We start from the raw sequence: 12,063 nt of genomic DNA, 5'->3' as shown, positions 1-12,063 counted from the left end.
AAAATCTGAGAGTATTTTTTATTTCTCTTGTATTTTGGATTTTCTGTTTCCTGGATTTTGTGTCTTCCTTTTTGTTACGAACTCTCTACTCTTTTTGGAGTACATCCTTTAGGAACTTCTTGAAACGGGTGAATGAAAGCTACAGACCTTGCAAGTCTGCAAAAGTTATCTATACTACACACAATTCTTCAATTGTTTGGCTGAGAGCAAAATTTTGGTTGAAAATCCTGTACCCTCAGAATTTTGAACTCATTGCTTTATTGTCTTTTTGTCTTTCAGCCCCTGCTCTCTTGTCTCTTTTTTTTTTTTTAAGGAAGATCTTAGTATCTTCTCTTTATGACTGTGTTGTTCTTGGCGTACACGTTGTTGTATTAGTTATGCCATTTTTTAATATGCTAGGCTGGACACAAAGTGAACCCTTTGCTCTGGAAATCTGTGCACTGTAATTGGAGAAAGTGGCTTTTTCTTTGATTATTCCCTCTTTCCCCTTTCGCAAACTTAGTAATTTGTTTAGCATCTAGGGATTAATTTCTGTTGTAATAGTCTGCTCTCTTTTGTTCCTATCTCTGTCTTTTTCTACTTTCTGGGATATTTTTCTCAACTCTGCCGTTCATGCGTTCTTTTTTATTAAGTTTCCTCCATTTCCTGCAGTACCTTCTTACTCTGAGTTGATTTTACTGTAGTTTGTGTGTTTGATCTGTATCTTTCAAGTTAAAGGCTTTATTCAAATGCCTGGCCACCTTTGGCAGTCTATCTTTGGGAGAGAAACCATAAAAGACTGATTGAAGCCCTGTATGCAGGGACGGTGCTTGTTGAATGGGAAGTTTCACAAGAGACGGATTGAGAATGCCTGGTCTAGTTGCTTCGTTGGGAGGCAACCGACACTGAGAATCTACAGGTCTTTTTCTTGGGCTAGTTATTTTGGCCAGACAGGAAATCTTTAACCTCTTACCATGGGGGTAGGAAGTTAGGCAGGGTTAGATGGGGTTGGTGATGGGGTAGATGTTAAGATTATGTACATTTTACTTAGGAGAAAACCACAGCAAAGAAAGGTTTAATAACCACCCAAAATTATTTGGTAATAAGTCCTGAGGCCTGGATGCAAACTCTGGCAGGCTAATTCCAGAGTCCTACTCTCAACACACCACTATATAAAGTGTTCTATTATATCAGTGTTGGTGTCACAGTATCAATGTACACATACACACCGTATGCAGAGAGAGCTGATGGCTACTCTAAAGCTTTATTAAGTTACATAGTCTTATATAGCAAAGAAGAATGACAAGGGAAATGGTTAACAGACAGTGTGTGGCTCAAGGTCGTAAGACCCTTGATGGTCTGGTAAATCATGTTCGTCTTGGCACCAGCGAGCCTTACAGCTTATCAGGGCGGAACGTATGAGAAACAGCTGCTTAACAACATTCTTCCTGGACTCAGGCGGCTGTGCCTGTCTTAGGTCGCCCCCCTCTGGGGATCTTACCTGTCACTGGCTAACCAGCCTTCTCACCTCTGAGTCTGCAGCCTCTTATGACTTGTTTACCATTCCAGCCCAAGGCTCATGCCTTTGTTCCCACAGTTGGAAGGCTACAATCAGTAAAAAAGGAAATAAATAGATAGCTAAGGATCTGAAAAAATGGACAAAAGGCATAAATCAACAATTCATAGTTTGATAAGTCCTTGCCTCTTGCCTTTTAGGTATGTTCTTATACCTGTCTGAGCATTATTTCCCTCCCATCAGGGAGATTCTGGACCCACTCCTGAACGAGCTCCCCTGCTCAGAGGCCTCGTTTGTCCCTGCACTGCTCATCTGAGAACTGCTCGTCATGGAATTTATTCACTAAGCAGTTTGCAGCATTGCCCTATATAATACTGTATCATGCTTGCTTACTTGCTTCTGACAACCCTCTGTCTTCTTAAATTTGTTTCACTCACATGCAAATTTATCTTGTCTTTACTTCAGAAACATTTCTACATCTCCTGTTTTCTTAAAGGCAAGAATGTTAGGTTTTTCCAAGATAATTTTTATAATATCATTTATGTTCTAGACATACACTTTTTTTTAAACTAGTAAAAACCTGGGATGGGTTTTAGTATTTTAATATTAATACTTTAGTAAGTGGCTTATTGAAGTACTTAAATTCTTTATTTATTACTGACAAAAACAGTCTTAATAATATTAAGAGTAAATACGATACTGTGCATTTTATTATGTTATCTTACAAGAGATTTTTTTCATGCATTTTTTGTAGGAAACAACCAATTTCAGCAGCTATCCACTGTATCACAGCATCTATGAAACATATGAATTAGTGGAAAAGTTCTATGATCCAACTTTTAAGAATCACCTTGCTGTGGCCCAGGTTCGAGGAGGGATCGTGTTCGAACTAGCCAATTCCATAGTGCTCCCCTTTGACTGTCGAGACTACGCTGTTGTTTTAAGAAACTATGCTGATAAAATCTACAATATTTCAATGAAACATCCACAAGAAATGAAAACATACAGTGTGTCATTTGGTATGCTACCCTTCCTCTTTCAAAATTCACAATCTGTATGTTTCTGTTAATCTCTAAAAGGTAATGACTTACCTTAGATCCATTTATTATCTATTGCTGCTCTATATGATCAAATATTTTATGCATACAGATGTACCTTCCATTTCAGTGATGCCTGTCTTGCAGTACATAGAGTATAAATACCTTGTTAAATACAGAAGAGGACACCTTCCTGTGGTGCTCCCTTTGCTGAAGCTACAGACGATGCCATTAAGTCCTAATTTCTGTTGCAGATGCACTGTTTTCTGCAGTGAAGAATTTTACAGAAATTGCTTCTAACTTCAGTGAGAGACTCCAAGACTTGGACAAAAACAAGTATGTTCTACATAGATAAAGTTATACATGTAATAGATACGATGAAAGAGAAATGCTAATTGACATCTTTGTTGCTGAAATCTCTTTGGAAAATTTTTTTCTGCTTGCTTTCTGTCCACTCTAACATCCTGTACAAGGATGGATGCTGGATCTCTCAGAGATATTTTCCACTATAGCATCAAAGGTCCTGCACTGTATGTCCCCATCTTTTTCTAGTTTTATCTTTTGTTCTTTCAGCACCTATACATCATACTTCAACCAACCTCTCCTATACCCAAAACACACCTTCGGCCTCTCTCTTCTTAATGTCATTACCCCACAAAGAGTTCCTAATTTCCACTTCCACCTGGAAAAATTCTCTGTATCCAGAATAGCAAATAAAGTCACTACCTTTTTTTCCAACATGAAGCATTTAGGATTAATTCTGGTAAAATCTCAAAAGTAAAACATAATTTGAGCAAAATTTTAAGATTGGAGGAAAATAGAGAATATTAGACACAATTTTTGTGAAAGTAGAATTTTGAGTGACTATCCACTACATATTAAATTTATTATGATGATACAAATATCAAATCTTTGGGGACTGATGCAAAAATACATAGAAAGAAGACAGACAGACCAAAAATTAGACTAATGATATGTAAGGATGTATTTGTAATAAAGGATATATTGAAATCGAAGGGTAAAAAAAAAAAAAGATACATGCGTTTTAAGAGATCCCAAACACCATATATTCTATGAAGCTGATTTTCTATCACTGAAAAAAATGATGTTTCTTCTCCATGACAAACTATCTGATGGCTTGGTATGATAATCTAGGGCCCTTGGCTTTCTCTTCCTTGAGTACTTCTGTATTTGTCTTACCATCTCTGAATGATAGGAAGGTACAGTTCGTGTGTCTGGATTGTAAATCCTGAAACACCTGGAGCACAAGCTACTGCACGTAATAATAGTAGACGGCGGCTGAAGTCCATTAACGTGGATGCTGAAATTCTCAACCAAAACTTGGAAATCTGAGAAAGAGACACTTCTTCTTTTTCTGGTCTTTTTTTAAACTGAAGTATAGTCAGCTTACAGTGTTGTGTTAATTTCTGGTGTACAGCATAGTAATCCAGTTTCATATTCTTTTTCAGTATAGGCTCTTATAAGGTATTAAATATAGTTCCCTGTGCTATACAGCAGGACCTGGCTGTTTATCTACTTTATATTTAGTAGTTAGTATCTGCAAATCCTGAACTCCCAATTTATCCCTCTACCATCCCCTGTCCCCTCTGGTAACCATAAGTTTGTGTTCTATGTCTGTGAGTCTGTTTCTGTTTTGTAAATAAGTTCATTTGTCTCATTTTTTTTAGATTCCACATATAAGTGATCTCATATGATATTTGTCTTTCTCTGTCTGACCTTCTTCACTTAGTATGGTAATCTCCAGGTCCATCCATGTTGCTGCAAATGGCATTATTTTATTCTTTTTTATGGCTGCCTAGTATTCCACTGTGTGTGTATGTATATGTGTGTACACACACACACACACACACACACACACACACACACACACATCTTTATCCAGCCATCCGTAGATGGGCATTTAGGTTGCTTCCATGTCTTGGTTTCTGTAAATAGTGCTGCTCTGAGCACTGGGGTGCATGTAGGAAGAGCACTTCTTTGAATCCTGCTTTTCTTGAGTTAATCCCTTAATTCATCATAAAAGGATACAGAGTATTGACTCCTTGGTAGCTTCATGCACACATAGCATTTAACCTCAAGACCTAGCCTCTTCCAGTCTCCCCAGGAGGCCAGCATGCTTCTGAAGGGAAAAGATCCCTTTTACCTAAGGCTGGCGCTCTGGACATTTACCTCCCAGGGATATTTCAGATTGAACTCTGCTCTGCACAAGGAATATCCAAGCAGGCTGTGTGTATTCACATGAATTTGTGTGTTTGTAACAATGCTTTATAAATTTGGTTCAGAAACTTAGATTGTCTTATTGAAATTATGGTTCATCCAACTGCCTCCTTTGTTAGTTTGTGAACTGCTCACAGGTAAAGTCTATACCTAGTTTACCTTTATCCTATCGCACCTGAGTTTTCGATGCTAAATAAATGAGTGTTGAAAATAGCTCAGATCCAAATTGTGGGGCCTTTATTCTGTCTTCCTTCCATCAGCATGGTGAAGGGATACTACTGAGCTCCCATTTCCCTCTAGGACATTCTGGTTGTGAACCTGGTCAGGTTTTTATGTATCTCATCTATCAAATGGGGCTATTACCATCTCTATCTTGGAGGATTTCTCTGAAGATAAAAAATAGTGTTTGTATAAATTGTATAAACATTCAGAATAGTAATTGGCACATAGATCAATCAGTAAATAGGAGCTGTTATTATCAAAGCTAAAACATCACAAAACTAAGATAATTAAAATTTTATATAAAGTAACTTATGATTCCTTATTGTAATGATTGTTTTTTTCTCCCTCCCTCCCCATCCACCTACCTATCTCTTTTTACCTACCTATCCATGTGTCCAGCCACACACCCTTCAATCCATCCATCTACAAACCTGCCTCCCTACCCACCTTTCTTTTTCTTTTTTCCTCTTTCCCTCCTCTTCCCTTTTCTTTTTCTTTCCTTTCTTCCTTCCTTCCTTCCTTTCTTTTCTCTCTCTCTCTCCCTCCCTCCCCATGATTCCTTATTGTAACAATTATTTCTCATTGGTTAATTAAATTATGACAGATTAATCCATTGAATTTAATAACATCTTTGCACTACCCTAGACTTGCTGGTAAATCTTCAGTTATATTGAGTCATTCTTGTTACAGTAACACTCTTCCCTGCCCTCTGGAATGTGACCTCTGCAAGCAGGAAGTGTTTGATACACAGCAGGCATTCAAATGCTGTTGAAAAGATGGATTAAGCCCCACCTCTTGTGCTCACAATGGGTGTATCTTTATAATAATAACAATAAGAATACTATTAGCTGTCATTTGGCAAATACATATACTTTTTCAGGCACACTACTGAACATTAATAAACTATCCCATTTCAATATTGAAATGGCTTCTGTGAACAGATTACTAGGATACCTAACATGAAAAAAGTCCTGCCAATATTTAAGTATCTAGGTTTATCAATTAATTACTTCAATATAAATAAAAATTACTACAATTTTTTTTCCATTGGCACATTGAACTGTTTCGGTGGTTTTATAAGCCTCAGCAGAATAGCATTTTATAGGATTTTGAAAATGGAACTATGCATGCTACTGTTCTTAATTTGCACGTTACAGGAATTTAAAATATATCAGCTGTGTTTACTTCTGTTTGAGATTTTTAGTTTGCTGGGTATTACATGTATTTTCATGCAGCTACAACTGTCCTCCTTTCCATTTCTAGCCCAATATTGTTAAGAATTATGAATGATCAACTGATGTTTCTGGAACGAGCATTTATTGATCCTTTAGGATTACCAGACAGGCCTTTCTACAGGTAAGGATAAAAATATGACTCTGTAGTCTAATACCATTTTTTTCTTATTTTTTGCACTGAGGAAAAAAATAGTTGATTTTTGCAAGCAAATAGAAAATTCCAAAATATGTGTCGTGATTTTTTTTTATGTAATACAATACAGTTGCTACAGATCTTTATTTTTATTATCTTTTTTGTTTCTGTTTAGAAAAAAATGTATGTTCACTGTAGAACAGTTAGAAGATCCAGGAAGTCAGAAGTAGAAAATAAACATCTCCCCCATTCAATTAGTCAGATATAAAATCATGTTTATTCTTTGGTATACATGATTTTAGCCCCTTATTTTATTTTATTTTAAGTATATCTGTATTTATGTCATAAATATTATGACATAAGACATAATAAATATGTATTTATTTATTCTACCTCCTAATGTGGACATTTATTTTTTACTAATTTTTGACAACTGTACTTATTTCAAATAAACGCCAACTGTCTCCAGGTTGATCTTACTAAGTACGCAGGATGAATCAGAGCATGGATTACCTGGGTGCGACCCCATCTTTCTACATAGGAATTCTCTCTCAAATGATTGGAATTGGGAGTAAGGGCATCATCCAAACAGCAGGAAAGATCTGTCAAGGGCAGCATGACCACGCCCGTTTCCTTCCGGACCCCTCTGCTGTGGAACCTGTCCCTCCCTTCCAGGGCTGATGCCTGCGCGGTTGTAGCTCCTCACCTCCTGGGTCATGTCGGACATTACAAAGCTGTCTGTAGTGATTCTTCATGCTCATGCTAGGCATTCTAACGTGACTTCTCTTTTAAAGATGAAAAGAAAACCCACAATAGTAGGTTGGCTGGTCACAAACAGGACTTTATAAATCACACTTGCACTACATCTCAGAGGGTAGAGTGATTTTTCCAAGTCAGCACTTATTTGCCATGTGCCTTGAGACTGATCTCTTCATCTCCTAGACCTCAGTTTCCTCCTCTTTGAAATGCTAATATCAACTTTGTAGAGTTTATTTTTCAAGGACTAGAAAAATTGTCAATAAATAATTTAGTGGCAAGCGTGAATCATAGTAGGTGATAGAGGTGATAGAGGTCCTTACTGTCACTGTCTTTATTTTTATGGCTCTGAACCACTTTTAAGTCATCCGTTTAAAATCAGCATATAATTAATTGGTACATACTTCACAGACTAGTCTTTGGAGATTAAACTTGGAAGTTTAGTTGACAAGTGGCTTTTTCAAATCATAAAATTAGAATTATGTAATCCAGGAATTGCTGAGTTTCCCTGTGTTTTCTCTTGTACATATCATTGGAGCAACTAATAGACAGCAAACCACTTCTGCCAACAGGCACATCATCTATGCTCCAAGCAGCCTCAACAAGTACGCCGGGGAGTCGTTCCCAGGGATCTATGATGCTCTGTTTGATATCGAAAGCAGTGTGGACCCTTCCAAGGCCTGGGGAGAGGTGAAGAGACAGATTTCCATTGCAGCCTTCACAGTGCAGGCTGCAGCAGGGACTCTGCGAGAAGTAGCCTAAGAGGGACCTTCAGAGAACACACACTGAGCTGGTGCGACGCATCAGGCAGGAAGAATCATGATGTATGTATTGATAAGCTGGAAAATAAACTTGTGTACATATATATATACACATATACACAGATAGGTATTTTTTCTTCTCTCTGTAGAATCAAATAAGAAAGATGGGTGATTTTTACTCTATAGTTATAGACAGTTATTCTGAAGTTGAGCTAAGTGTTGAAACTAAGAGGCTAAAATTTTAATACACTTGTGTGGCATTGTCAGAGAATCAGGTCTAATTCAGCATTTCCAAACCTACTCTTGTCAGTGCACACGTAGAAAGCATCCATTATAGAACACATGAGAAAGTACACAGAGCTGCTCCAAGCCAGAGGCCTTAGCCGGCCCGTCTCCCCCGGCTGTGGGGACCAGTATCTTAGCTCACTAGACGGGCAGCTCTGGTGTAACCCAGTGCAGGTACATATAGTCACTCTATACTATAATTACTTTTTTTAAAATTAGCAAATATGTTGTTTATACCAAAGGGCATACATAACATATATGTACAGTGAAAAATAATAAAGAAATGGCCATTTGTAAAGCTCCCCCAAAAACCAGGTTAAGAAGAGGCACATTGCAGATCTCTGGATCCCCCACATACTGCTGACCACGCGCCCTCCTTGCCTTTCAGAGACACTCACTGTCTTTGAGTTTTGCGTTAATCTTTGCTGTTATTTGTAATTTCACTACACATGGCTGTATCCCTTACGTGTTTTTGGCTTTGAGTATTTTTAGAATATTTATAAATAAAATCATGCCATGTATATTTTTCTAGGACCTGATTTTTCACTCACTTTTGACATTTCATCCGTGTATTACTGTGGCTTTAGGTCATTAAATTTCACTGACATACAGCATTCACTTGCATGGATATAACGTTTATCAGTTAGCATCCAGTCAAGACAGAGAAACCATGCAGAAACATAAAAGGGCAATGTTACCATAAAGAATGGCTAATTATGATAGCATTGGAGCAATGAGCTACTGTCTAGTAAAAGGTAAAGAGAAATTTAAAGAACAGAAGAATGGCAGATGTGAGGCGCGATCATTGTCCCTTAGATGGAGGACTGCAGGAATATGCGGATGTTTCCTTAAATAGATCAGGCCATTGGATAAATCCAATCAAAATGGTTTGAACTTGTGCTTATGCCTATGAAAACCTAATCTTCTTTTAAGAGTTTAGTACAATATATCAAGTAAAGTGTAGTCTTTGGAAATTCTACAAAAAGGCTGAAGAATAAAATTGAGTCTATTATCCAAAAAATAAAGACCTTCACTGGTGAACATTAGGATGCCAAGTACGGCTGCCAGTGAGTCCTGTGTTAGAAAGCAACCAGCCTGGCTGATGCTGACAACTTTTCCTCAAAAACTATCATCTTGAGACCATTTATAATCCTCATCCATGGGTGTGGAATTTGGAGATAGGAGGTTCCAATCCACCCTCTCTTCCTAGGACTACTTGTAATTACTGTCTGTTCAAGGATTTGAAAACAAAGTGTCTCTCATGCAATGGCCGGTCTGTCTAGTCCCATGTTGTCTAACAGGGAGGGCAGCCACATCTAGCTATTAAGCACTTGAAATGTGACTAGTCTGAATTGACCAGTGCTGTTAAGTATGAAATGAATTCTGGACATCACTTAGTATAGAAAAATGAATGTAAAATATTTCATGAATATTTTCAGTATTAATTTTATGAACCTAATTTCTTGCATCGCCTCATACCTAGAGAAGCACTAAAATCATTAATGGAGAAAATCTGCTCTTCGTGACCAGCAGCAGCCATCCCGTGACTCACAGTCACTGTCTACCGAGATGTGTGCTTGACTGTACGTACCCCCCTTTACCAAAACCACATGTGTACTGACCTCCCCCCACCCCCTCTCTGGAGCAGCTCCACAGAGCTATCTGAGGCCACCTCCTGGGCTATAGTCATCAGTAAGCCCCAAATAAAACTGAACTCACAGCTCTCTCATGTTTTTCATTTTTTCCCGCTGGACACAATATTAATACCCATTCATGATTAAAATAAAACCCTCTTAGCAATCCTGCAACAGAGGCGCATTTCCTTAACTTGATAAAGAATATCTACAAAAAAATTTACAGATAACATCACATTTAATGATGAAACTCTGAATGCTTCTCACTAAGATTAGAAACAGGGAAAGAATGTTTGCTCTTATCATTTTTATCCAACACAGTATTGGAATTGCAACCAGCACAATAGGAATAAATTTATATATATATATATATGGCATACAGTTTGGAAACAGAGAAATAAAATTGTCCCTATTTGAAGATGGCCTGATTTCTTACAAAGAAAATAAATCCTAATGAATCTACAAAAACTCCTAGAACTAGGACATGAGTTTAGGCCGGCCAGATGATGCAAAATCAACAGTGTTTCTATATACTAACAACAAACATGTGAAATCTGAAATTAAACACAATATGATTTAATTTGCTGCAAAGAAAATGACATAGTTTGATATAAATATAACAATACGTATATAGGATCTGCATCCTGAAAATTGCAAAATGTTCGTAAAGGAAGACCTGAATAATTGGAGAGACTTACCATGGATTGAAAGACTAGGCACAGTAAAAATGCCAAGCACTCCTAAATTGCTCTATAAGATTAATGCAATTATTATCGAAATCCCAGCAAGAATTTTTCCAGACATTGACATATTTGTTATATATTTTATATAAAAAGGCAAATGATATAGAATAGCTAAAACAATTGTTCAAAAGAACACAGTGGGAGGAATCAGTCGATGCCTTGTTACGGCTTACCACATAGCTTCAATAATCAAGACAGTGTGGTGCTGCAGAGAGAAGACACAAAGATCAGCAGAGCATCGGAGAGCCCACAAATATGCCCAACTGATTAGTGACAAAGGAGCAGAAGCAATTAAATGGAAGAAGGACAGCCTTTCAACAAACGGGGCGAGAGCGGCTGGACGTCCACAGGTAGAAGAATGACCCTCAGCCAAACATGACACCTTATGCAAAAATTAGCTCTATAAAGAACCATACACTGTAATGGAAAACGTAAACCATAAAATGTGGCGATGAAAAAAGAGGAGAAAAGGGATCTAGGACGCGTCACAGAGTTCTTTAAAAAGAGTTCTTTAAAACATTCTTAAAAGCACAAACTGATAAATTAGACCTCATTAAAATTAAAAACTTCTGATCCAAAAAAGACCCCAAGACCACTGCTGAGTGAAAGAAGACACAAAGGAGCACATCCTGCATGATTCTATTCACATAAAATTCTAGAAAATGTGTAAGAGTTCATAACAATGTGAGATTGATCAGTGATTGCCTAGAGCCAGGACAGAAGGGTGGAATTAACTGCAAAGGGCATGCTGTAAATCTTCTGTGTCTTGATTGAGGAGGTGGTCTGCTGAATTTATTTCACATCACTCAATACTCCCAAACCGTAGGCTTTATATGGATGCAGTTTATTCTATGTAAGCTATGTTTCAATAAAATCTGTTTTGTTCTTATGATACTCCTTTGAAAGAGTCTGAATATGGAAATAAATGTCACGGTAACTACCCTTAAGGAGTTCATAGTCATTCCCCTGAATGTCACTTTCTCCTATTAAGAGACTGGTGGGTTTCCACTGATCTTTTGCTTTCTTTTTGTCCTATTTGTGTTACTTATATTTGCAACATGGGATAAAGGTTTAATTTGTGGCAGACAGAATCTGAAGCTTCAATTTCCTTTCCTCTAAATCAGAGTTTACAACCATCTTAGTCTTCCTATCAGAATATGACTTTCAAATAAAATTGCTGATTAAGCCCAATGGGCTGATTAAGCACGGAGAAGAAAGAATAACATTCATTTGCAGTCCAAAGTTAAAACATGAAGTTGAAATACCTCTTAATAAAGCAACCAGATACTTTTCATGCCGATAAAATTAGTGAAGACAGACTCCTGCAACATTCAAATAGATTTCATCCTAAGAATGGTATAAAGGGACACCTTAAACTACCATAAATTAACACGTATCAAAATTTTCACACACACACAAAGAAATTACCCACCTGAATAAATACTCAGTTTTCATACAATTCTCACCCTGCAACATTCTAAACACTATATTTTTAAGATCAAATATACAAGACAAACTTACCGG

At 37.3% G+C, this 12,063-nt stretch overlaps 1 protein-coding gene across 2 annotated transcripts in view; it reads left to right on the top strand.

Annotated features, from left to right (window-relative positions):
- Positions 1 to 9,882, top strand: part of LOC102545019 (Putative N-acetylated-alpha-linked acidic dipeptidase) — a 50,834-nt gene extending 40,952 nt beyond the window's left edge. Inside the window, exons 16-20 of one of the 2 annotated variants that reach the window (XR_012076454.1) lie at positions 2,250 to 2,514; positions 2,787 to 2,868; positions 6,256 to 6,348; positions 7,689 to 7,940; positions 9,646 to 9,882. Coding sequence is in view for 1 of the 2 variants with exons in the window: in XM_072969027.1 (XP_072825128.1) it covers positions 2,250 to 2,514; positions 2,787 to 2,868; positions 6,256 to 6,348; positions 7,689 to 7,878 (630 nt within the window). In the remaining variant the exon portion in view is untranslated. Of the gene's footprint in view, positions 1 to 2,249; positions 2,515 to 2,786; positions 2,869 to 6,255; positions 6,349 to 7,688; positions 7,996 to 9,645 lie in introns of those variants that run through there. The other variant, XM_072969027.1, reaches the window with a different exon arrangement.
- The last annotated feature ends 2,181 nt before the right edge of the window (positions 9,883 to 12,063 follow it).

This window comes from Vicugna pacos, chromosome 10 (assembly GCF_048564905.1).
Source record: "Vicugna pacos chromosome 10, VicPac4, whole genome shotgun sequence".
NCBI lineage: Eukaryota > Metazoa > Chordata > Mammalia > Artiodactyla > Camelidae > Vicugna > Vicugna pacos.
The sequence above is the reverse complement of the archived record's forward strand: the minus strand, read 5'-3'. Positions and strand labels throughout refer to the sequence as shown.